We start from the raw sequence: 27,695 nt of genomic DNA on the forward strand, positions 1-27,695 counted from the left end.
GGGAGTTGAAGTGCTCAGCCACCGGGAGATCAGATTGGTTAACGCGGACCGAGCACAGGTGTTGAGCGAAGCGATCGCCGAGCCTGCGATTGGTTAACGCGGACCGAGCGCAGGTGTGGAACTTTTAGTAGCGTAACAGACAAAATAAATAAATCCATAATCACCCAGTGAGTCTGGGATCATCCTTCACAATGCTTAACACAAGCACAACCATATGATGCTCAGAGAACACATGTTCTCAAGCTTTATTGATCGGTCAGGTGCGGCTCGAAGGGCCGAATGGCTTCCTCCTGCACCTATTTTCTATGTTTCTATGTCTGCATTTGTGCTACTCATTAATCGGCACGGTGGCGCAGCGGTAGAGTTGCTGCCTTACAGCGAATGCAGCGCCGGAGACTCAGGTTCGATCCTGACTACGGGCGCCGTCTGTACGGAGTTTGTACGTTCTCCCCGTGACCTGCGTGGGTTTTCTCCGAGATCTTCGGTTTCCTCCCACACTCCAAAGACATACAGGTATGTAGGTTAATTGGCTGGGCAAATGTAAAAATTGTCCCTAGGGTGTAGGATAGTGTTAGTGTACGGGGATCGCTGGGCTGCGCGGACCCGAATCCGCGCTGTATCTCAAAATCTAAATCTAAATCTAATTCCAATCGGGGTGATATTCAGCCCACTCTGTCGGAATTGTAGGCCCGTGCCATGAATTCATTTCTGCTTCCAAATACTATTGCCACCTTCAACCATTAGCAGTTCCCTCTGCTTTCACTGACTGTAAAAGTGTAAGCATTTAAGCCGTTTTTGTCGAAAAGCTTAAGATAATGTTTCTTTAACTACTTTGAAACAATCACCCTTTGCTTTTGCACTGCGTGGGAATGAGTTACTTACCTGGTAAGGAACAATGCTCTCATGTGCTGTCCCCCATCGCTTTGCTTCCCTGCCACCAGTGAGATAATTTGCTGCTACATGGGTCAGGCAAGCAACCTGGTTGAAACAAGAATGACCAAAATTAAAGTGTATTTAAAAAATAAAAATACACATAATTTAAAGTTATTTTCTAGCCATTAATTAAACAGTCAATTTCAATATCAAAGGTATTTATTCACAAAATGCTGGAGTAACTCAGCGGGTCAGGCAGCATCTCAGGAGAGAAGGAATGGGTGACGTTTCGGGTCGAGACCCTTCTTCAGACTGATGTCAGGGGAGGGCGGGACAAAGGAAGGATATAGGTGGAGACAGGAAGACAGTGGGAGATCTGGGAAGTAATAGGTAAGTAACTGTTACAAGATTATTGGTGGTGGGGGGTGGGGGGGGGGTCAATTGCCACATTGTTTGCAATTGGAGAACAAGGGTAGCTTAGATGATCTGAGAATATTGATCTGAAGAAGGGTCTCGACCCGAAATGTCACCCATTCCTTCTCTCCAGAGATGCTGCCTGACCCGCTGAGTTACTCCAGTATTTTGTGATACCTTGGAGAATATTGATGAAGTGCTAAATTATTTTTTTATTGAAGATGGATTTAAAAAAGACGATTACAATAAAACTCCAATTATCCAGCATCTGATCGCTTGGAAATCCTGATGGTCGGACATCTGCCTCGGTCATTGGTCTGGACTGTGAGCCGTTGGACCATGGGGCAAGGCCAAAGGGTGTGAGGTCAGACCAAAGGTTCAGAGTGCTGCCGGAGCCAGAATCCAGACTGTAGGGTGGATGGGCAACCAGAACTGGGACTGAGGTCCAGAATACCAAAGGTTGGCAGCGTCCATAGGTTGCAGGCCAGAGCTGGGGTCAGGATCGCCTCATGCTTCCCACTCCTGTTAAACTTACTGTGTTCCCTATGTAGAAGGTTAATCCCTGGGATGGAGGGACTGTCATATGGGGAAAGATTGGAAAGACTGGGCCTGTATTCACTGGAGTTTAGAAGGATGAGAGGGGATCTTATAGAGACGTCAGTATAAAATTATAAAAAGGACTAGACAAGCTAGATGCAGGAAAAATGGTCCCAATGTTTGGGGGAAGTCCAGAACCAGGGGACACAATCTAAGAATAAAGGGGAGGCCATTTAAAACTGAGGTGAGAAGAAACTTTTTCACCCAGAGAGTAGTGAATTTGTGGAATTCTCTGCCACAGAGGGCAGTGAAGGTCAATTCACTGGATGAATTTAAAAGAGAGTTAGATGGAGCTCGAGGGGCCAGTGGAATCAAGGGATATGGGGAGAAGGCAGGCACGGGTTATTGATTGTGGATGATCAGCCATGATCACAATGAATGGCAGTGCTGGCTCAAAGGGCCAAATGGCCTCCTCCTGCACCTATTTTCTATGTTTCTATGTTTCTAAAATGGATTACACTACTCGGTAAAATATTTTTTAAAGTACCAATAGGAGTGACTGCTAAACCCAGTACTACCACATTATTAAACTCAGACTGAAGAAGGGTCTCGACCCGAAACGTCGCCCATTCCTTCTCTCCTGAGATGCTGTCTGACCTGCTGAGTTACTCCAGCATTTAGTGAATAAATACCTTCGATTTGTACCAGCATGTGCAGTTATTTTCTTATACTACATTCTAAGGTGTCGACTATCTGCGTTCTAGTCTAAACGGTTGAAAACGGTAATTTTACAAGAGAATTCTAGCAGGTACCAGGTATTTTTATGTTCAAATGCTCTAAAATGATATAAATCTGTGATTTTTTATGGAGGATTTATTCGGCAACCACGTTTGGGTATTAAACTCAACAAATTAAAGAGCAAAAAAGTATGAAATCAGAACGTTTTCCATTAATGAAAAGAATTCAGGCTGATGTAAGAAAATATGTACAGCATGGAACTAAAAACAATTTCTCATTAATCAAGTGCAGTCACTCAATGCAATGAACTTTAACATCATAAGGTTTCCGTGGCTGGGACTGTGGTAGGAAGGTTGAAAGAGGTTCTGTGTGGGGGGGAAAAAAAACTACGTTACTCCACCCAAATCCCTCCAATCATCTTCGCTGCCAATCTTTTTTACATTCAGCTTTTTTCAGACGGTGTGGGGAGTCGGGAAAGGGGAACCTGTCACTTCACATCCAAATCAGTTCATGAATCTTAACGTCGATGCACTTCGAGAGTAAACCTTACTAATGGCTATTTTAACCCCAATTTCACTTCAAAAAATACAAAAGAGAGACAACTGTACAGCCAATTTACTTTGAACTCTGCTGTGAGGATAAGTGCTGCCTCATTCTGAAACCAATCAAACACTCGTTGCAAAGCGCTTCTGGCAGAAAATTGAGCCCAGCAGCAGCTATTTATTTGGCACAACCACTGCCTTAAAATGGCATACATGATGTATGTTCATGTTCGCAGTACGAATCAGGCTAGACAGCATATTGGCAATAGCATCGTTGCAAGCCTACAAGCAGAAATCCACAAGGAGTATGGGCTGCAGACAAGGCGCGATACTATTCCAGAGCTTGACATTCCAACCAACGCTCGTTCACTTGCACGCTCAACATGCTTTCAACAGTAATAAGGATAACCAGCAATAATCCTAAAAAAAATCATGAGCTATTTATTTGTTGGTTGCAGATTGATTTCTTTTGCAGTTTGGTGTTTTCTATAGTTCGAGGCTGCAAAGACCGATATGAATTAGACGCGTACAGGACAGGAATCTGCCCAGGCCTTCTGTGTTTACAACAAGCTGATAACATAATTATTTCCAGTTGCGCAGAAGTCATGAGAACAAACCAGGAATCCTAATTCTGCAGTGAAATGCAATTTTGTTTCTTGGTGAGAGATTAGAAAACTGTTAATGTAACAACTAAAGCTGGAATTTTTCTTCCGACCCTTGCTGCAAACTGTGATATACTCGGGGCCATTCCAGTAGTCAACCCCACTTAGAGATCCCATGAGAGACCATTTCTAGTGAATGACTCGTTCACTTCCCTGACTACGGCTCCTGGTTCATTACTGTTCATTTCAGATTCAATAATTCTCCTGCCTGCTTCATTTGCAATGTGGTCAATTCACCCTCTGCTGACTTTCTCTCCCCTCCCCTGATTGCAGTCCGTCCTGTCTGCCATAACTCTGTCCTACCATGGAGGGCTCGAGGCTTATCTTTATATTAAAACTCTCGTTTGTTTGTTTGTTTGTTCCTGAACTACAGCCAAAATGGTACACGACAGCGCGACAATTTCAGGCCCACCTTACTCACCGTCGTCCCTTTGGTGCTAATGGAAGAAGTTTCATTGAAATCGGTGTTATATTTTTAAAGTTGTTCACATTTTAAAGTTTAAATCTGTCTCCTAGGGAGGGAGGGGGAGGAGGGAGGATAAGGGGGTTGAGGGGGATGGAGTGGGGGGAGGGGAAGGGGGAGGGGGAGAGGAGGGGGAGGGGGAGGAGGGGAATGGGAGGTAGGGGGGAGGGAGGGGGTGGGGAGGGGAGGAGGGGGGGAAGGGGGCAGGAGTGGAGGGGGGATGGGAGAGAGGGGAGGGGGGGAGGAGAGGGTGCTGCACCAATGCAAGAGAGGTTTGGGCCCAACGGGTCCACTTGGTCTAATACTGACTATACTTAGAAGAACAAGAAGCAATCTTGTCAAAGCATATAGGTTAAATACAAGAAGGTTATACCCAAAGGCGGGGGAATCTAAGATCAAGGGTCACAATCTAGGTTAATTCCCGGAATGGCGGGACTGTCGTATGTTGAAAGACTGGAGCGGCTAGGCTTGTATACACTGGAATTTAGAAGGATGAGAGGGGATCTTATTGAAACATATAAGATTATTAAGGGGTTGAACACGTTAGAGGCAGGAAACATGTTCCCAATGTTGGGGGAGTCCAGAACAAGGGGCCACAGTTTAAGAATAAGGGGTAGGCCATTTAGAATGGAGATGAGGAAAAACTTTTTCAGTTAGAGAGTTGTAAATCTGTGGAATTCTCTGCCTCAGAAGGCAGTGGAGGCCAATTCTCTGAATGCATTCAAGAGAGAGCTAGATAGAGCTCTTAAGGATAGCGGAGTCAGGGGGTATGGGGAGAAGGCAGGAACGGGGTACTGATTGAGAATGATCAGCCATGATCACATTGAATGGTGGTGCTGGCTCGAAGGGCCGACTGGCCTACTCCTGCACCTATTGTTTATTGTCTGATCTAACAATAGAGAAATTTCTTCTCACAGAAAGTGGTGACCCTGGGGAGCAGTTGAAAGCAAATTCTTGAATATATTCGACAAGGAGTCAGATACCTTTCTTAAGGATCGAGGGATATAGGAATATGAGGAGAAAGCTAGAAGGGGGAACTGAATTTGGATGATCATCGGATAGCACGATGGCGCAGCGGTAGAGTTGCTGCCTTACAGCACAGGTACTTCGGGCTTCAGGTACTGTCTGAATGGAGTTCCGTACATTCCCCCCTGTGACCTGCGTGGATTTCTTCCTGGAGTTCCGGTTTCCTCCCACACGCCAAAGATTCACAGGCTTGTAGGCAGATTGGCTTGGTAAAATTGTAAGTTGTCCCTAATGTGTTAGCGTGTGGGGACCGCTGGTCGGTGCGGACACGATGGACTGAAGGGCCTGTTTCCACGCTGTACCTCGACACTAAAGTAAATCATATTCCATGGTGGAACTTGTGCCCACTGTTGCTCTCATTCCGCCCCCTGTGCCTGTGAGGTCCCACTTTCAAGGCCGAATCACCACTGCCACAAGCAGCAACAAATGCAGAAATCCTTTGGATTTTGGGCCTGAGTGAGCAATGCTTTAGCTCTCTTCCCCTTTAATGTCTAGTACCTGTGTCAGTTTATTAATACATTTTATTACAGTCTGATGGGAGCACATTCAAGAGCGAGCTTGTTAGAGCTCAAGGATAGCGGAGTCAGGGGGTTTGGGGAGAAGGCAGGAACGGGGTACCGATTGAGAATGATCAGCCATGATCACATTGAATGGCAGTGCTGGCTCGAAGGGCCGAATGGTCTACTCCTGCACATATTGTTTATTGTCTATTTTGAGGGAGTAATTAAAACGCTCAAACTTTCCCAGTTCAACAGTTCAACAGTTCAACAGAGCTTTATTTGTCATTCGGTACCAAGGTACCGAACGAAATTACATAGCAGTCACACACAAAAAAGAACACAAGACACATGACCCCAACACAAACGTCCATCACAGTGACTCCAAACACCCCCTCACTGTGATGGAGGCAACAAAACTTCCACTCTCTTCCCCACGCCCACGGACAGACAGTTCGTCCCCGACCGACCCGCACAGTCCCCGCAAGGGGATGGAGGTCCCCGCGGCCGAGCCGCACCGGGCGCTGAAACATCCCGCGGCAGCACCGGGCGATGGAAGGCCCCGCGACCGAGCCGTGCGCAGCTAAGTCCCGCGGCCGAGCCGCGCCGTGCGATGCTAGGCCCCGCGGCCGAGCCGCACCGGGCACTGTTAAGTCCAGCGGCCGAGCCGCACCGGGCGATGTTAGGCCCCGCGGCCGAGCCGCGCCGGGCGATGTTGTCCAGCGGCCGAGCCGCACCGGGCGATGGAAGGCCCCGCGGCCAAGCCGCACCGGGCGATGGAAGGCCCCGCGGCCGAGCCGCACCCCGCGCCGTGAGGAAGAGACCTAAAAGAGAAAGGTTTCCCCCACCCACCCACACCACCACCCCCCACACATACACAACCAAAAAAAAACAAAAACCATCCCAACACCGACACACAACAAAAAAAAAAGGATAAAAGACGAACAGACTGCTAGCGAGCCGCAGCCGTTAGGCGCCGCCACTTCCGCCACTATTTGCTTTCTACTGTTAAACCAAGCCAAACTAATTCCTTGTTTAAACAAACAATTCCTGCATGTCAGTATTTTAAAAAGTTTCTTAAACATAATTCAGATAAATGGAGCATCTGTTTTTACCGCATTAATAGGAAGGCTAGCTCTTTGCATGCACAGGTAGCCTAGGTGGCTGGACTTATTGACTCCCTGCTGTGCTATTTCGCATACCTCACAGAGCCTTCTCAACATCCATTTCTCTCAAGCATAGTGGGAGGGAAAAGCACAATAGTGGGGGGGAGGGGGAGGGGAGGGTTGGTGGAGGGAGGGAGGGGGAAGGAGGAAGGGGGGAGGGGGGGAGGAGAGGGTGCTGCACCAATGCAGGAGAGGATTGGGCCCAACGGGTCCACTTGGTCTAGTAATAAATAAAACAGGACTAAAGAAAGCGAATTTGACCATGAGGGAACTAGTATAACTTCCTGCCTCAGGAAACAATCAAAAAAAAAATTCTGATAAATCTTTAATAAAAAAATCAGTCACAGTTATTGGTAATACAGTGATCTTAAAAGACAGTAATCTATTTAAAAATCATGTGTCAGCAAAAAAACCCGTTCACTGAAATAGATCTAACAGAAGCCGCATGCTCGGTCTGGAATACCGTGAGGAACTGGATTAGGTTGAAAACTGTCTGAAAGAGAAACTCTCTATTTCACAGTTCTCGTGAAATATGTCATGACTCAAAAATAAGGCAAATTAGTTAGTATCTGGTTGCCTTATTTAAAACGACGATTAGGATTTAAAATATACACAGAGCCTGAGGAAACAATATGGAAATGTCCAACGTGTTGGATGGAGTGCCCTGTATAATCTGACGTTATCAATATTTACTTGTGAATCTGATTAAGTTTAAGAATAAGGGGTCGGCCATTTAGAACGGAGATGAGGAAAAACTTTTTCACTCAGAGAGTTGTGAGGCTGTGGAATTCTCTGCCTCAGAAGGCAATGGAGGCCAATTCCCTGGATGCTTTCAAGAGAGAGTCAGATAGAGCTCTTAAAGATAGCGGAGTCAGGGGGTATGGGGAGAAGGCAGGAACGGGGTACCGATTATGAATGATCAGCCATGATCACATTGAATGGCGGTGCTGGCTCGAAGGGCCGAATGGCCTCCTCCTGCATATTGTCTATTGTCTATTGAATTTACAGTACTCTTTACATATTGCAATGAATGGTTCCATTTCTGCCCTCACAAATGTCTGGAAAAAAGTGTAAGCTTAATATCCTGTGTGATCATAGCCATCATCCAGAGTCAGAAAAATGTGCAGTGCTCCTGCAAGCTGGACAAATACAGTATAGGCAGATTGCTCTGGCGTGCCTTATGTAATACTGATTTCACGCAATTCACGCCTTGGTAGGCTACTTGGGTCATGCGTTCTACACTTGAACCAGACACCTAGCACAAGGGTGAAAGCCCAAATGCATTATTTACAATGGGTGTCAGTCATTTCTTGCAGGTTTTGCCGGTGGTCGAAAAAAAAGTCGATTGTGCAGATTTGCAGCCTCTATTTCTGAAGGGGATTCTGCACAGGAAACCAAAGTATGCTGTAACAATAGAGTAGGCCAAGAACTGCCTGGCCACTGGCGTGAACTTCACTACCAATGCATTCCGGAGGCTGCAACCGATCGTTCGCACAGCTGAGAAGGTTGTTGGCTGCAACCTTCCCCCCCATCGACGAACTGTACACTGCAAGGGCCAGGAAGCGAGCGGGCAAGATCATCTCTGACCCCTCTCACCCTGGCCACAAACTCTTTGAAGCACTTCCCTCTGGAAGGCGACTCCGGACTGTCAAAGCAGCCACAGCCAGACATTAAAACAGCTTTTTTCCCACGAGTGATAGTTCTACTCAATAACCAAAGTCTGTAGTCTCTCTTTTTTGCTCTGGTTTATTTTCACCCACATGTTTAGACCGTAATGTTGTATCCTAATTGTTTTGATGTGTTTATGCTTTATTCTTAATTGTTAACTGTATGTTTGTGTTGTCATTTGTGAGCGGAGCACCAAGGCACATTCCTTGTATGTGCACATACTTGGCCAATAAACTTATTCATTCATTCATTCATTCATTCCTTTAGGAAGGAGATGAGAGGGGGAATTTCTTTCGTCAGAGGGTGGTGAATCTGTGGGATTCTTTGCCACAGAAGGCTGTGGAAGCCAAGCCAGTGGATATTTTTATTGCATAGATAGGTAGATAGGTTTTTTCAGCATATACAATAGAAAAGGTGTAAAACATGATAAAGACCATTTCTTGTTTTGCAACATTTAAAGAGAATCAGACAAGCTCTGAATATGGCCATTTTGTGTGTGTAGGAAGGCACTACAGATGCACGTTTACACTGAAGACAGCCACAAAATGCTGGAGTAACTCAGCGGGTCAGGCAGCATCTCCGGATAGAAGGAATGGGCAACGTTTCAGCTCGAGACCCTTCTTCAGACTAAAGAAGGGTCTCGACCCTAAACCGTCACCCGTTCCTTTTGTCCAGAGATGCTGCCTGTCCTGCTGAGTTAGACAATAGACAATAGACAATAGACAATAGACAATAGACAATAGACAATAGACAATAGGTGCAGGAGTATGCCATTCAGCCCTTCGAGCCAGCACCGCCATTCAATGCGATCATGGCTGATCACTCTCAATCAGTACCCCGTTCCTGCCTTCTCCCCATACCCCCTCACTCCGCTATCCTTAAGAGCTCTATCCAGCTCTCTCTTGAAAGCATCCAACGAACTGGCCTCCACTGCCTTCTGAGGCAGAGAATTCCACACCTTCACCACTCTCTGACTGAAAAAGTTCTTCCTCATCTCCATTCTAAATGGCCTACCCCTTATTCTTAAACTATGGCCCCTTGTTCTGGACTCCCCCAACATTGGGAACATGTTTCCTGCCTCTAATGTGTCCAATCCCCTAATTATCTTATATGTTTCAATAAGATCCCCCCTCATCTAAATTCCAGTGTATACAAGCCCAATCGCTCCAGCCTTTCAACATACGACAGTCCCGCCATTCCGGGAATTAACCTAGTGAACCTACGCTGCACGCCCTCCATAACAAGAATATCCTTCCTCAAATTTGGAGACCAAAACTGCACACAGTACTCCAGGTGCGGTCTCACCAGGGCCCGGTACAACTGTAGAAGGACCTCTTTGCTCCTATACTCAACTCCTCTTGTTACGAAGGCCAACATTCCATTGGCTTTCTTCACTGCCTGCTGTACCTGCATGCTTCCTTTCATTGACTGATGCACTAGGACACCCAGATCTCGTTGAACTCCCCCTCCTCCTAACTTGACACCATTCAGATAATAATCAGCCTTTCTATTCTTACTTCCAAAGTGAATAACCTCACACTTATCTACATTAAACTGCATCTGCCATGTATCCGCCCACTCGAGCCAGCACCACCATTCAATGTGATAGATCAGCCGTGATTGAACGGCGGAGTAGACTTGATGGGCCGAATGGCCTAATTCTGTTCCTATCACTTATGAGCTCATGAATTTCATAAGTCTGAAGAAGGGTCTCGACCTGAAATGTCACATATTCCTTCTCTCCTGAGATGCTGCCTGACCCACTGAGTTACTCCAGCATTTTGTGTCCACCTTCGATTTAAGCCAGCTTCTGCAGTTATTTTTCTACACATTATGAATTTCTATAGTTACTTTTCTTTCCAGACTAAGGTTGGAAATATGGTAACAAATCAGTTTACAGCTTGTCACGGTATTGGGGGTCAAGGCCAACCAAATGTTTGTCCTCCAGAACGTACATTAAATGTAAAGGGTTTACCTTGACTACAAGCTCGACAATGGCATAAGTGCCCAATGAATGACACCTACATGGTCTGAAATGCACCACACTAACATTCAATCAAGATACATAAGTGACAGCAATTCTTGATTATTCAACTGCCTGTAATCAAGAAGATTATGTTTAATGCTTGATATTCAAATGTCTGTCACGGTTCGTTGATCAATCAACAATCTGCAGTCCCCACACCAGGCAAAGTGTCCCTCCCAAAGTTATATTCTGATCTTTTGACTTAGACAATAGACAATAGACAATAGGTGCAGGAGGAGGCCATTCGGCCCTTCGAGCCAGCACCACCATTCAATGTGATCATGGCTGATCATTCTCAATCAGTACCCTGTTCCTGCCTTCTCCCCATACCCCCTGACTCCGCTATCCTTAAGAGCTCTATCTAGCTCTCTCTTGAATGCATTCAGAGAATTGGCCTCCACTGCCTTCTGAGGCAGAGAATTCCACAGATTTACAACTCTCTGAGTGAAAAAGTTTTTCCTCATCTCCGTTCTAAATGGCCTACCCCTTATTCTTAAACTGTGGCCCCTGGTTCTGGACTCCCCCAACATTGGGAACATGTTTCCTGCCTTTAACGTGTCCAACCCCTTAATAATCTTCTTCAGAGCCTCAGCCCGAAACGGTTCCCTTTCCTCCATGGTTGCTGCTCAACCACTGGGTTCCTCCAGCAGTTCCTTTTTTGGCTTCTACCATTCTAATGCAAGCTCGTGAGAAGATAACCTTCTTAGAAGGTGAAATTTCTACTCACAAGATTAGTAAACAAATCATTAAATCTTGCTACAGAAAGTGTTTCAGTTATCTCAATAGCTCTGGGGGTGTCTAGACCTGTTTAGCATGAAGTAGGAAGAGGAGATGGGGAAATTAAGATGATTTTGGGAGACTATTTCAGGCTGTGCAGTCAGGTGCAACAAACATCATTGAGATTTCAATGAAAAGGTGAAAGCCAAGTGCTACTTCTCACAGAATAAAGCAGCAAGTGGTGTAGGAAAATAACTGCAGATGCTGGTACAAAATCGAAGGTATCACAAAATGCTGGAGTAACTCAGCGGGTCAGGCAGCATCTCAGGAGAGAAGAGATGGGTGACGTTTCGGGTCGAGACCCTTCCTCAGACCCTTCCTCTGAGAGACGTCACCCGCCCCTTCTCTCCTGAGATGCTGCCTGACCCGCTGAGTTACTCCAGCACTTAATGGGTGTTTCCGTAAATAAGCGTGACGGATGGCCAAATTTGAAAGTTATTAAATCATAATGAAATGCCACAGCATTAAAAATGGGCCAACCAATGATCAGGAGAGAAGGAATGGGTCCGAAGAAGGGTCTCGACCCCTGAAACGTCACCCATTCCTTCTCTCCAGAGATGCTGCCTGACCCGCTGAGTTACTCCAGCATTTTGTGTCCACCTCCGATTTGTACCAGCAGCTGCAGTTTATTTTCCTGCACAATGATCCTACTGAGCTAATTTGTGATCAAACTCGACCAAAACTTGACCAAACTTTAATACTCTTGAAAAAAAAGATATATATTTTTTTATTATAAGGCATATGAGACATAGGGGACACATACTTGATTTTTAAGCTCCCTTACATAATGTTGGCACCATATTACCACTTTACCACGAGGCCCATAATTCACACCAGGATCATTATAATTGCGTTGATTGAAAATTTTTAAATATCTCGACGAGAACAAAAAAAACATTATCGCGCTATAAAATAGCGTTGGCAACCTTAGACAACGGGAGGGACTATAGAATGAGACATCCCTAAAATAGGTGAGCAAACTAGATTTTTATTTCATGATTTTAAGTTCTATTCATTATTAAATATTTCAATGGAAAGCTTAAACACAAAATATAAACTATAGGAAAAGAAACAATAACTATAAAAACGGTTACTCTGCTTTTAAATCATACATTTCACAATGTTCTGCTGCAAAAACTTGGGGCATTAGAAAACCATCTTATGACAATAGACAATACACAATAGGTGCAGGAAGAGGCCATTCGGCCCTTCGAGCCAGCACCGCCATTCAATGTGATCATGGCTGATCATTCTCAATCAGTACCCCGTTCCTGCCTTCTCCCCATACCCCATGACTCCGCTATCCTTAAGAGCTCTATCTAGCTCTCTCTTGAATGCATTCAGAGAATTGGCCTCCACTGCCTTCTGAGGCAGAGAATTCCACAGATTCACAACTCTCTGACTGAAAATGTTTTTCCTCATCTCTGTTCTAAAAGGCCTACCCCATATTCTTAAACTGTGGCCCCTTGTTCTGGTCTTCCCCAACATTGGGAGCATGTTTCCTGCCTCTAACGTGTCCAACCCCTTAATAATCTTATACGTTTCGATAAGATATCTTACCGGGTGATAAATGATAAAAATCATAAGCATAATCAGAACGTGGCTTATAAAGAGTTATTTAATTGCAAATTTAATGTAATCTCTCTGGTGTAAATTAGCCTAAGGGTTTGATGAAATCCTGTTCGAAAAATGTCACCAAAAAAAGGCAAGAAAATGCAGGGACATATCTGAAATTTTTCTTTGTAAAAACGGATTTATTTATTTTTGTTAGACACAAAATGCTGGAGTAACTCAGCGGGTCAGGCTGCGTCTGTGGAAAGAAGGAATGGGTGATGTTTCGGGTCGAGACCCTTCTTCAGACCCCTCATCAGTCTGAAGAACCCGAAACATCACCCATTCCTTCTCTCCAGAGATGCTGCCTGACCCCCTGAGTTACTCCAGCATTTTGTGTCCACCTCCGATTTGTACCAGCATCTGCAGTTTATTTTCCTGCACAATGATCCTACTGAGCTAATTTGTGATCAAACTCGACCAAAACTTGACCAAACTTTAATACTCTTGAAAAAAAAGATATATATTTTTTTATTATAAGGCATATAAGACATAGGGGACACATACTTGATTTTTAAGTTCCCTTACATAATGTTGGCACCATATTACCACTTTACCACGAGGCCCATAATTCACACCAGGATCATTATAATTGCGTTGATTGAAATTTTTTTTAAATCTCGACGAGAACAAAAAAAACATTAGCGAGCTATAAAATAGCGTTGACAACCTTAGACAACGGGAGGGACTATAGAATGAGACAACCCTAAAATAAGTGAGCAGACTAGATTTTTATTTCATGATTTTAAGTTCTATTCATTATTAAGTATTTCAATGGAAAGTTTAAACACAAAATATAAACTATAGGAAAATAAACAATAACTATAAAAACAGTTACTCTGCTTTTAAATCATACATTTCACAATGTTCTGCTGCAAAAACTTGGGGCATTAGAAAACCATCTTATGACAATAGACAATAGACAATAGGTGCAGGAGTAGGCCATTCAGCCCTTCGAGCCAGCACCGCCATTCAATGTGATCATGGCTGATCATTTCCTGCCTTCTCCCCATACCCCCTGACTCCGCTATCCTTAAGAGCTCTATCTAGCTCTCTCTTGAATGCATTCAGAGAATTGGCCTCCACTGCCTTCTGAGGCAGAGAATTCCACAGATTCACAACTCTCTGACTGAAAAAGTTTTTCCTCATCTCCGTTCTAAATGGCCTACCCCTTATTCTTAAACTGTGGCCCCTTGTTCTGGTCTCCCCCAACATTGGGAACATGTTTCCTGCCTCTAACGTGTCCAACCCCTTAATAATCTTATACGTTTCGATAAGATATCTTACCGGGTGATAAATGATAAAAATCATAAGCATAATCAGAACGTGGTTTATAAAGAGTTATTTAATTGCAAATTTAATGTAATCTCTCTGGTGTAAATTAGCCTAAGGGTTTGATGAAATCCTGTTCGAAAAAATGTCACCAAAAAAAGGCAAGAAAATGCAGGGACATATCTGAAATTTTTCTTTGTAAAAACGGATTTATTTATTTTTGTTAGACACAAAATGCTGGAGTAACTCAGCGGGTCAGGCAGCGTCTGTGGAAAGAAGGAATGGGTGACGTTTCGGGTCGAGACCCTTTTTCAGACCCCTCATCAGTCTAAAGAACCCGAAACATCACCCATTCCTTCTCTCCAGAGATGCTGCCTGACCCGCTGAGTTACTCCAGCATTTTGTGTCTACCTTCGATTTGTACCAGCATCTGCAGTTTATTTTCCTGCACAATGATCCTACTGAGCTAATTTGTGATCAAACTCGACCAAAACTTGACCAAACTTTAATACTCTTGAAAAAAAAGATATATATTTTTTTATTATAAGGCATATAAGACATAGGGGACACATACTTGATTTTTAAGCTCCCTTACATAATGTTGGCACCATATTACCACTTTACCACGAGGCCCATAGTTCACACCAGGATCATTATAATTGCGTTGATTGAAAAAAAATTTAAATCTCGACGAGAACAAAAAAAACATTATCGCGCTATAAAATAGCGTTGGCAACCTTAGACAACGGGAGGGACTATAGAATGAGACAACCCTAAAATAGGTGAGCAGACTAGATTTTTATTTCATGATTTTAAGTTCTATTCATTATTAAATATTTCAATGGAAAGCTTAAACACAAAATATAAACTATAGGAAAATAAACAATAACTATAAAAACGGTTACTCTGCTTTTAAATCATACATTTCACAATGTTCTGCTGCAAAAACTTGGGGCATTAGAAAACCATCTTATGACAATAGACAATAGACAATAGGTGCAGGAGTAGGCCATTCAGCCCTTCGAGCCAGCACCGCCATTCAATGTGATCATGGCTGATCATTTCCTGCCTTCTCCCCATACCCCCTGACTCCGCTATCCTTAAGAGCTCTATCTAGCTCTCTCTTGAATGCATTCAGAGAATTGGCCTCCACTGCCTTCTGAGGCAGAGAATTCCACAGATTCACAACTCTCTGACTGAAAAAGTTTTTCCTCATCTCCGTTCTAAATGGCCTACCCCTTATTCTTAAACTGTGGCCCCTTGTTCTGGTCTCCCCCAACATTGGGAACATGTTTCCTGCCTCTAACGTGTCCAACCCCTTAATAATCTTATAAGTTTCGATAAGATATCTTACCGGGTGATAAATGATAAAAATCATAAGCATAATCAGAACGTGGCTTATAAAGAGTTATTTAATTGCAAATTTAATGTAATCTCTCTGGTGTAAATTAGCCTAAGGGTTTGATGAAATCCTGTTCGAAAAATGTCACCAAAAAAAGGCAAGAAAATGCAGGGACATATCTGAAAATTTTCTTTGTAAAAACGGATTTATTTATTTTTGTTAGACACAAAATGCTGGAGTAACTCAGCGGGTCAGGCAGCGTCTGTGGAAAGAAGGAATGGGTGACGTTTCGGGTCGAGACCCTTTTTCAGACCCCTCATCAGTCTAAAGAACCCGAAACATCACCCATTCCTTCTCTCCAGAGATGCTGCCTGACCCGCTGAGTTACTCCAGCATTTTGTGTCCACCTTCGATTTGTACCAGCATCTGCAGTTTATTTTCCTGCACAATGATCCTACTGAGCTCATTTGTGATCAAACTCGACCAAAACTTGACCAAACTTTAATACTCTTGAAAAAAAAGATATATATTTTTTTATTATAAGGCATATGAGACATAGGGGACACATACTTGATTTTTAAGCTCCCTTACATAATGTTGGCACCATATTACCACTTTACCACGAGGCCCATAATTCACACCAGGATCATTATAATTGCGTTGATTGAAAAATTTTAAATATCTCGACGAGAGCAAAAAAAACATTATCGCGCTATAGAATAGCGTTGGCAACCTTAGACAACGGGAGGGACTATAGAATGAGACATCCCTAAAATAGGTGAGCAAACTAGATTTTTATTTCATGATTTTAAGTTCTATTCATTATTAAATATTTCAATGGAAAGCTTAAACACAAAATATAAACTATAGGAAAAGAAACAATAACTATAAAAACGGTTACTCTGCTTTTAAATCATACATTTCACAATGTTCTGCTGCAAAAACTTGGGGCATTAGAAAACCATCTTATGACAATAGACAATACACAATAGGTGCAGGAAGAGGCCATTCGGCCCTTCGAGCCAGCACCGCCATTCAATGTGATCATGGCTGATCATTCTCAATCAGTACCCCGTTCCTGCTTTCTCCCCATACCCCATGACTCCGCTATCCTTAAGAGCTCTATCTAGCTCTCTCTTGAATGCATTCAGAGAATTGGCCTCCACTGCCTTCTGAGGCAGAGAATTCCACAGATTCACAACTCTCTGACTGAAAAAGTTTTTCCTCATCTCTGTTCTAAAAGGCCTACCCCATATTCTTAAACTGTGGCCCCTTGTTCTGGTCTTCCCCAACATTGGGAGCATGTTTCCTGCCTCCAACGTGTCCAACCCCTTAATAATCTTATACGTTTCGATAAGATATCTTACCGGGTGATAAATGATAAAAATCATAAGCATAATCAGAACGTGGCTTATAAAGAGTTATTTAATTGCAAATTTAATGTAATCTCTCTGGTGTCAATTAGCCTAAGGGTTTGATGAAATCCTGTTCGAAAAATGTCACCAAAAAAAGGCAAGAAAATGCAGGGACATATCTGAAATTTTTCTTTGTAAAAACGGATTTATTTATTTTTGTTAGACACAAAATGCTGGAGTAACTCAGCGGGTCAGGCTGCGTCTGTGGAAAGAAGGAATGGGTGACGTTTCGGGTCGAGACCCTTCTTCAGACCCCTCATCAGTCTGAAGAACCCGAAACGTCACCCATTCCTTCGCTCCAGAGATGCTGCCTGACCCGCTGAGTTACTCCAGCATTTTGTGTCTACCTTCGATTTGTACCAGCATCTGCAGTTTATTTTCCTGCACAATGATCCTACTGAGCTCATTTGTGATCAAATTCGACCAAAACTTGACCAAACTTTAATACTCTTGAAAAAAAAGATATATATTTTTTTATTATAAGGCATATAAGACATAGGGGACACACATTTGATTTTTAAGCTCCCTTACATAATGTTGGCACCATATTACCACTTTACCACGAGGCCCATAATTCACACCAGGATCATTATAATTGCGTTGATTGAAAAAAAAATTAAATCTCGACGAGAACAAAAAAAACATTATCGCGCTATAAAATAGCGTTGGCAACCTTAGACAACGGGAGGGACTATAGAATGAGACAACCCTAAAATAGGTGAGAAAACTAGATTTTTATTTCATGATTTTAAGTTCTATTCATTATTAAATATTTCAATGGAAAGCTTAAACACAAAATATAAACTATAGGAAAAGAAACAATAACTATAAAAACGGTTACTCTGCTTTTAAACCATACATTTCACAACGTTCTGCTGCAAAAACTTGGGGCATTAGAAAACCATCTTATGACAATAGACAATAGACAATAGGTGCAGGAAGAGGCCATTCGGCCCTTCGAGCCAGCACCGCCATTCAATGTGATCATGGCTGATCATTCTCAATCAGTACCCCGTTCCTGCCTTCTCCCCATACCCCATGACTCCGCTATCCTTAAGAGCTCTATCTAGCTCTCTCTTGAATGCATTCAGAGAATTGGCCTCCACTGCCTTCTGAGGCAGATAATTACACAGATTCACAACTCTCTGACTGAAAAAGTTTTTCCTCATCTCCGTTCTAAAAGGCCTACCCCATATTCTTAAACTGTGGCCCCTTGTTCTGGTCTCCCCCAACATTGGGAGCATGTTTCCTGCCTCCAACGTGTCCAACCCCTTAATAATCTTATACGTTTCGATAAGATATCTTACCGGGTGATAAATGATAAAAATCATAAGCATAATCAGAACGTGGCTTATAAAGAGTTATTTAATTGCAAATTTAATGTAATCTCTCTGGTGTAAATTAGCCTAAGGGTTTGATGAAATCCTGTTCGAAAAATGTCACCAAAAAAAGGCAAGAAAATGCAGGGACATATCTGAAATTTTTCTTTGTAAAAACGGATTTCTTTATTTTTGTTAGACACAAAATGCTGGAGTAACTCAGCGGGTCAGGCAGCGTCTGTGGAAAGAAGGAATGGGTGACGTTTCGGGTCGAGACCCTTCTTCAGACCCCTCATCAGTCTGAAGAACCCGAAACGTCACCCATTCCTTCTCTCCAGAGATGCTGCCTGACCCGCTGAGTTACTCCAGCATTTTGTGTCCACCTTCGATTTGTACCAGCATCTGCAGTTTATTTTCCTACACAATGATCCTACTGAGCTCATTTGTGATCAAACTCGACCAAAACTTGACCAAACTTTAATACTCTTGAAAAAAAAGATATATATTTTTTTATTATAAGGCATATAAGACATAGGGGACACACATTTGATTTTTAAGCTCCCTTACATAATGTTGGCACCATATTACCACTTTACCATGAGGCCCATAATTCACACCAGGATCATTATAATTGCGTTGATTGAAAAAAAAATTAAATCTCGACGAGAACAAAAAAAACATTATCGCGCTATAAAATAGCGTTGGCAACCTTAGACAACGGGAGGGACTATAGAATGAGACAACCCTAAAATAGGTGAGAAAACTAGATTTTTATTTCATGATTTTAAGTTCTATTCATTATTAAATATTTCAATGGAAAGCTTAAACACAAAATATAAACTATAGGAAAAGAAACAATAACTATAAAAACGGTTACTCTGCTTTTAAATCATACATTTCACAATGTTCTGCTGCAAAAACTTGGGGCATTAGAAAACTATCTTATGACAATAGACAATAGACAATAGGTGCAGGAAGAGGCCATTCGGCCCTTCGAGCCAACACCGCCATTCAATGTGATCATGGCTGATCATTCTCAATCAGTACCCCGTTCCTGCCTTCTCCCCATACCCCATGACTCCGCTATCCTTAAGAGCTCTATCCAGCTCTCTCTTGAATGCATTCAGAGAATTGGCCTCCACTGCCTTCTGAGGCAGAGAATTCCACAGATTTACAACTCTCTGAGTGAAAAAGTTTTTCTTTATCTCCGTTCTAAATGGCCTACCCCTTATTCTTAAACTGTGGCCCCTTGTTCTGGTCTCCCCCAACATTGGGAGCATGTTTCCTGCCTCTAACGTGTCCAACCCCTTAATAATCTTATACGTTTCGATAAGATATCTTATCGGGTGATAAATGATAAAAAATCATAAGCATAATCAGAATGTGGCTTATAAAGAGTTATTTAATTGCAAAATTAATGTAATCTCTCTGGTATAAATTAGCCTAAGGGTTTGATGAATTCCTGTTTGAAAAATGTAACAAAAAAAGGCAAGAAAATGCAGGGACATATCTGAATTTTTTCTTTGTAAAAACAGATTTATTTATTTTTGTTAGACACAAAATGCTGGAGTAACTCAGCGGGTCAGGCAGCGTCTCTGGAAAGAAGGAATGGGTCGAGACCCTTCTTCAGACCCTTCATCAGTCTGAAGAAGGGGTTCGACCCAAAACGTCACCCATTCCTTCTCTCCAGAGATGCTGCCTGACCCGCTGAGTTACTCCAGCATTTTGTGTCTACCTTCGATTTAAACCAGCATCTGCAGTTCTTTCCTGCACATTTATTTATCTTTGCTTCATCACATTATTTTAGCTACACACCACAATCTATACTACTTAAAATACAGGATATGAAACAATGGGAATATTACATTAAAAAACAGGAAAATAACCGGGAAGTTTGGAGACCTTCAGTTTCACTACTGATTGCTGTATTTATGGAAACACCAATGACTTGCACATGTATCAATGAAAATGGGAGGGGAAAAAAATCCTCTTGTAGCGACCATAGAGAATGGTCCAGGTCGTCGAACCCTCGGATTGGCCAGCGAGGTCACGTGTGAACGCGACCATGGGGATTGGTCCAGGGAGCGACATCGCTGATTGGCCAGCGATGTCATGTGCGCTTTTGGCGCCCGAAATAGACAGTTCGGCGAAGTCTTCGAAGAAGACAGTAAGTTTTTGATGGTTGTCCTTTACCTTGTTGTTTAACTCTGTATTCGAATATTGCGGCTGCAATAAACTTCTTCTACAACCAACAAGTTTTCGGACTCGCCATATTGGTGACCCCGACGTGATCTGGACGATCACCGACTAAGCAGGAACCCGACGCCTCGTTGACGATGACCGCGCCGGGCACACCGGAGTTAAGCGCGGCAAGCGTTCACCTTCCGTTGTTTTGGACGCACGCACCGCAAGCTTGGTTTATCCACACCGAAGCTCAATTTCATATAAAGAAGATATCGGACGAATCCACGATGTACTACTACCACGTCAGCGCTCTATCGCCGGACACGACCAAGCGCGTGATGCGGTTCATCGTGAATCCACCTGCGGAAAGTAAGTACGAGGCCATGAAGAAAGTATTACTGCGAATCTTCGGGTTTAATAAGCATGGTGGTGCGGCAAGACTTCTGCACCTACCGGATCTTGGAGACCAACTGCCTTCCGTCCTCATGTCCGAAATGATGATGCTAGCCGGTGAGCATACGGATTGCCCTATGTTCGAACAGGCATTCCGCGAGAGACTTCCTGAGGATGTCCGACTGCTGCTCACGGATTGTTCTTTTAAGGACCCCGAAGCATATGCAGCGAAAGCGGACGCGCTCATAGCGGCAAAAAACAAGGCAAGCGGTTCGATCAACAAGGTCTCAACATCAGTGACCACGCCACAGCGACGGCAAGATGGCGCCACGTCTCCCGCCAATTCTCCGAAAGCCCGCCAAAAAGATCCGCACAAGCGCGGCTGGTGCTATTATCACCTACGATGGGGTAGCGAATCCCGCAACTGCCGCTTGCCTTGTACCTTCGCGGAAAATGCCTCGGCCGATCGTACATAGGGGCAGTTAAGATTGGCCAGAACCGGCGCCTCTATGTCCATGATCGATTCACGGACACAGAATTTTTGGTGGACACGGGAGCCATCGTCAGCATAGTGCCGCCGACCGACCTCGAAACCAGATCGGGTAAGACAGGTCCCACCCTCATCGCGGTTAATGGCAGCCCAATTCGCACTTTCGGTATACGGAAGATGTCCCTTGTGTTAGGCCTCCGCACTTACGAATGGCCATTCATCATAGCCGACGTCAAACAAGCGATCCTGGGCGCAGATTTTCTCTGGGCTTTTTCACTGGTCCCTGATGTCCGCGGTAACGACCTCCGACCCTCCGCCGAAGATGAGCACGTCGCTCCGACAATCGCCTCCTCGCCCAGCCCTACTGTCCAGGCCGTCGTCGCGGCCCCCGACTCGTATGCTGAGATTCTGGCAGAGTTTCCAGAGCTGCTCATTCAACGTTTTGACACGCCTTCGGCCAAGCACGGCGTGGTCCATCACATCCGCACCGAAGGCCCTCCCGTTTTCGCTCGGGCCAGGAGACTACCGCCAGACAAACTGGTGGTGGCACGGGCGGAGTTCAGGAAGATGGAGGAAATGGGAATTGTCCGTCAGTCTGACAGCCCGTGGGCCTCGCCGTTACATATGGTCTCCAAGGCATCTGGGGGGTGGAGACCATGTGGCGATTATCGGCGTCTCAATGCTGTCACCACGGCTGATCGCTACCCCATACCGCACCTACAGGACTTTTCATCTGGGCTGGAAGGAGCGGTGGTGTTTTCCAAAATCGATTTGGTGCGAGGATACCACCAGATCCCGGTGCGACCGGAGGACATACAGAAAACTGCAACGATTACTCCGTTCGGGTTGTTTGAATGGTTGCGTATGCCTTTCGGTTTAAAGAACGCGGCACAGGCTTTCCAACGACTGATGGACCGCGTGGGCCGGGGTTTACCCTTTTTGTTTATTTATTTAGACGACATCCTGGTCGCCAGCCCCTCAGTGCCGGAACACCAGGCCCACTTGCGGACCGTGTTCCAGCGGCTCCAAGACCTCGGGCTCATTATCCAACCCTCCAAATGTCAATTCGGCCTTCCTGCTCTTGATTTTCTAGGGCACAGAATTACCCCTGCTGGCGCCTCCCCTTTGCCCGAGAAGGTGGAGGCTATCCAGGCATTTCCCAGGCCCACCACAGTAAAAGGGCTACAGGAGTTCGTAGGCATGGTTAATTTCTACCATAGGTTCGTTCCGGCAGCTGCGCGAGTCATGCGCCCGCTTTTCCAATGCCTTGCAGGGAATCCGGTAGAGTTGATATGGTCCCCGACCGCAGAGTCGGCTTTTACAGCAGCTAAGGCAGCCTTGGCAGACGCCACCATGTTGGTCCATCCGAGCCCCTCCGCCCCCACGGCCCTGACGGTTGACGCCTCTGACGTGGCGGTGGGCGGGGTTCTGGAGCAGCAGGTCGGTGGCCGTTGGCAGCCTTTAGCGTTTTTCAGCCGGCAACTAAATTCGGCTGAGCTGAAGTATAGCGCATTTGACCGAGAGCTTCTGGCTCTCTATTTAGCTGTTCGTCATTTCAGGTACTTCCTTGAGGGCCGCCCATTTGTGGCCTTTACGGACCACAAACCATTAACATTTGCTTTTTTGAAATTGTCTGACCCATGGTCGGCCCGCCAGCAGCGGCACCTGACTGCTATCTCCGAATTTACCACCGATGTCCGTCATGTCGCGGGTAAGCTTAATGCCGTTGCTGACGCCCTGTCTAGACCCGCTTTTCCCCCTATTTCGGCGGTGGACTGCGAAGTGGATCCCCAGGAGCTTGCGGAGGCACAGCTTCTAGCGGATACCGTTTCGGCATACCGGTCCACCACTTCGGGATTGAAGTTGGCCCAGGTAGCTTGTGGGTCGGAAGGCACAAAAGTCTGGTGCGATGTTTCTCTTCCCCGTCCCAGGCCGGTAGTACCGCCCTCCCTTCAGCGCCGGGTTTTCGATGCCATTCATGGGCTGGCGCACCCGTCCATCCGCTCCACCTCTGCCTTGGTAGCAGCGAGGTTTGTCTGGCATGGCCTACGGAAACAGGTAGCGGGTTGGGCACGTTCCTGCGTTCCCTGTCAGACCGCTAAAGTCCAGCGCCACGTCCAGCCCCCCGTACAGGATTTCGAGGTCCCAGCAGTTCGTTTTTTCCACATCCACGTGGATTTGGTCGGGCCTTTGCCTTCCTCCCGGGGCTACACCCACCTCCTCACGGTGGTGGATCGGTTCACCCGGTGGCCAGAGGCTTTCCCATTGTCTGATATTTCGTCAGCGTCTTGTGCTAGGACTTTGGCCCTTCATTGGGTAGCTCGTTTCGGGGTCCCGGCAGTTATTACCACTGACAGAGGGCCACAGTTCACTTCGTCCCTCTGGGCCGCGCTCGCAGAACTGTACGGTTCCAAGTTACAACCCACTACTGCATATCACCCCCAGGCAAATGGACTCGTAGAAAGGTTCCACCGTCAACTTAAGGCATCCCTCAGTGCAAGGCTTGAAGGCCCGGACTGGGTAGACCAGCTCCCTTGGGTTCTTTTGGGCATCCGGACTGCTCCTAAGCTAGATCTCGGTGCGTCGTCCGCGGAGCTAGTATATGGCTCGACACTTCGAGTACCCGGAGATTTGTTTCCGGACCTTTCAGACCAGCTGCCTACAGTCCCATCGGTGTTAGCATCTCTCCGGGAACGGGTGGGCTCCCTGGCCCCAGTTCCAACTTCACGTCATGGGTGTCCCATGGTACATGAACCGCCTTCCCTGAAGGACTGTGAGTTTGTTTTTCTGCGAAAAGATGCCCATCGCGCCCCGTTGCAGAGGGTCTATCAAGGGCCGTTCCGGGTTTTGCGTAAGGGAACGGCTACCTTCACCTTAGACATGTGCGGCAAGAGTGAGCTCGTCTCGGTGTCCCGGCTCAAACCTGCACATTTGGATCCGGATCAACCAGTCCTGGTCGGTCAAACCCCTAGGAGAGGCAGACCTCCGTTAGTTCCGCTCAGTCCAGGACCCCCCGTTCCGACAGTTCCTCCAGGACCCCCCGTTCCGACAGTTCCTCCAGGACCCCCCGTTCCGGTAGTTCCTCCAGGACCTCCCGTTCCGGCTGTTCCGCCAAGTCCGGAACCCCCGGCTCCTGTGGTTCAGGCTGTCCCTCTCCGTACTCGTTATGGTCACGAAATCCGGCTCCCTGCTAGGTTCCGCACCTCGGGTTCTGGGGGGGGTCATGTAGCGACCATAGAGAATGGTCCAGGTCGTCGAACCCTCGGATTGGCCAGCGAGATCACGTGTGAACGCGACCATGGGGATTGGTCCAGGGAGCGACATCGCTGATTGGCCAGCGATGTCATGTGCTCTTTTGGCGCCCGAAATAGACAGTTCGGCGAAGTCTTCGAAGAAGACAGTAAGTTTTTGATGGTTGTCCTTTACCTTGTTGTTTAACTCTGTATTCGAATATTGCGGCTGCAATAAACTTCTTCTACAACCAACAAGTTTTCGGACTCGCCATACTCTTAACAATTTCCGATTTAACTGTGCTTCTATTAGTAATTTTTAAACATTTGTTTCACCCAGGGGTCCCCAACCTTTCTCATCCCGTTTTACCCCTTTGCGACTTTTCGAAAGTAAATTTACCCCCACCCTGTTTTGTTCAGTAATTTGAGTTTGCACTTCTACCACAATAAAGCATCCGACAAAGGGGACATTTTAAAATATTCGTTTTTAACATTATTATTTTAAGTTCAAATAACAATAATAATAGCACATAGCAATGTTATTTCACTTATTGACAATAGACAATAATAGACAATAGGAGTAAGCCATTCGGCCCTTCGAGCCAGCACCGCCATTCAATGTGATCATGGCTGATCATTCTCAATCAGTACCCCGTTCCTGCCTTCTCCCCATACCCCCTGACTCCGCTATCCTTAAGAGCTCTATCTAGCTCTCTCTTGAATCTTATGAACAACTAATGATGAACAGTTACCGGGTATACCAGAACCAAACACAATCAGTCAATATGTACAAATCCAGAATCAACACATTTACCCCCTGGGGGTAAATTTACCCCAGGTTGGGAACTCTTGGCTTAACCCTACTTGATAGAAGATAATACCTAATCATATCAATCCATATTTACACATTAATGTTGACAAAGAAACTCAGTGCTTGCAATTTGCCAGATGCTCTCATGAAAGAGGTTTGAGCGGTGCAGAGGGAGTGTAGGGGAGAAGGCAGGTGAGTGTAGAGGGAGAGCCAGAGGAGAGGTGTGGGGAGAGCAGGTGTGCAGTCAAGGAACTGAGTGGGAACCGGTGAGGAGAGAGTTCAGGGCGTGTGGAGAGAATGAGGGAGATACCCTTCGGAAGTTAGGATGGAGCGGAGGGAGAGAGGTCCGAGGTGTGAGAAGGATGAAGGGAACGAGAGACCTGGGGGGTGTGAAAGGAGCACAGGAGACAGAGATCTGGCAGGTGTAAATGTAAAGAAAGTGTTGGCGAGGAAAAAGCGTGCAGGAGAGAAAGGCTCGGAGAGCTTATTTTCAAATAGTGCAGTAAAGTGCTGTTTAAGAAACAGTTAGCCAGGTACATGGATCGGACAGGTTTGGAGGGATATGGGCCAAACGCGGGGAGGTGTGACTAGTGTAGCTGTTGGGCGAGTTAGGCCAAAGGGCCTGTTTCCACTCACTCTATGACTCTAAGTGACCCCAAGCTTCGCACCATTATTTCTGCTGGAGTAGGTTGGCAGCTAAGAAAGACAGTTCAAGTCAATAGACAATAGGTGCAGGAGGAGGCCATTCGGCCCTTTGAGCCAGCACCGCCATTCAATGTGATCATGGCTGATCATTCCTCCAGATGGATTCAACACCCGTTGGCTGGGAAATCATATGCTGGGACTTAGCAGGAGACTTCAGTCTGCCAACATCAGGCCAAACTGGGAGGGCAGGAGAGATTTTCTGAGGCGTATCTGGGCAGTTTGGGCTCTCCTACCAGCTTTGGGTGACACTACACGACCAAAAGGGGTTGTGTGAGCAGCGGAGGGGGGAAAACTCCCGAAGAGGACCAGCAACAGCAGGTGGTTTCACATCTGTAGAGCAAGCAGTCACTGTAGCCCTGACAACCCTGGACTTGAGCTGATGCAGCATCGACACATGAAGGCAGTGGAGGCCAATTCACTGGGTGAATTTAAAGGAGAGTTAGATAGAGCTCTGAGGGCTAGTGGAATCAAGGGATGTGGGGAGAAGGCAGGCACGGGTCACTGATTGTGGATGATCAGCCATGAATGGCGGTGCTGGCTCGAAGGGCCAAACGGCCTCCTCCTGCACCTATTTTCTATGTTTCTATGTTTTCTATGAAATAGTGAGTCAAATACCATCTGAAGGGCCAAAATGGCCTCCTCCTGCACCTATTTTCTATGTTTCTATGTTTTCTATGAAAAAGTGACAGTCAAATACCATCTGAACATTGAATGTTCAAATATTGAAATGGAGTTGGCTATTATGTTCATATATGTCCGGCATGGCGTGATGGCGCAGCGGTAGAGTTGCTGCCTTGCAGCGCTTGCAGCACCGGAGACCCGGGTTCGATCTGTCTGTACGGAGTTTGTACGTTCTCCCCGTGACTGCGTGGGTTTTCTCCGAGATCTTCGGTTTCCTCCCACACTCCAAAGACGTCCAGGCATGTAGTTTAATTGGCTTGGTATAAGTGTAAATTGTCTCTAGTGTGTGTAGAATATTAATGTACGGGGATCGCTGGTCGGTGCGGACTTGGTAGGCCGAAGGGCCTGTTTCCGCCCTGTATCTCTAAATTAAACAAAAAGGGCAGTGTACAAGTTTGACATTGGGCTTTCCCTATGCTCTTTCATATTTGACAAGATAAACAATGCACTGAGCATCTCTATACTCCGACAATCAGTCTGAAGAAGGGTCTCGACCCGAAACATCACCTACCCATGTTCTCCAGACGCGCTGCCTGACCTGCTGAGATACTCCAACACTTTGTGTCCTTTTCTATACCGAACATTCTTCTACAGACTGTCCACTGATGTCCTCTGCTGGAGAAACCCTGTATAACCTCACCTTGTGGGGAGAAGGCATCCGAGCTACTCTTTCCCCCTGTCTAATGGCACGTCGTCTGCAGATCTCACGTCCCAAATAACCTCTTTTTGCATGTGGACGGTCAGTTCTAACGGTCACATGGAGTCACAAGGTGCCCTTTCATCACCACCCTGCTGTTTTTTCCATATCCATGGAAACATAGAAAAACATAGAAAATAGGTGCAGGAGGAGGCC

At 45.6% G+C, this 27,695-nt stretch overlaps 1 protein-coding gene across 4 annotated transcripts in view; it reads right to left on the bottom strand.

Annotated features, from left to right (window-relative positions):
* The window catches only part of sugct (succinyl-CoA:glutarate-CoA transferase), a 378,390-nt gene that overhangs the window by 255,943 nt on the left and 94,752 nt on the right, over positions 1-27,695 (bottom strand). For all 4 annotated transcript variants that reach the window (XM_078398318.1, XM_078398316.1, XM_078398319.1 and 1 more), the window contains one exon: positions 883-978. In XM_078398318.1, coding sequence (XP_078254444.1) covers positions 883-978 — 96 coding nt within the window. The remainder of the gene's footprint in view (positions 1-882; positions 979-27,695) is intronic.

Source organism: Rhinoraja longicauda, chromosome 4, assembly GCF_053455715.1.
Source record: "Rhinoraja longicauda isolate Sanriku21f chromosome 4, sRhiLon1.1, whole genome shotgun sequence".
Lineage (NCBI taxonomy): Eukaryota > Metazoa > Chordata > Chondrichthyes > Rajiformes > Arhynchobatidae > Rhinoraja > Rhinoraja longicauda.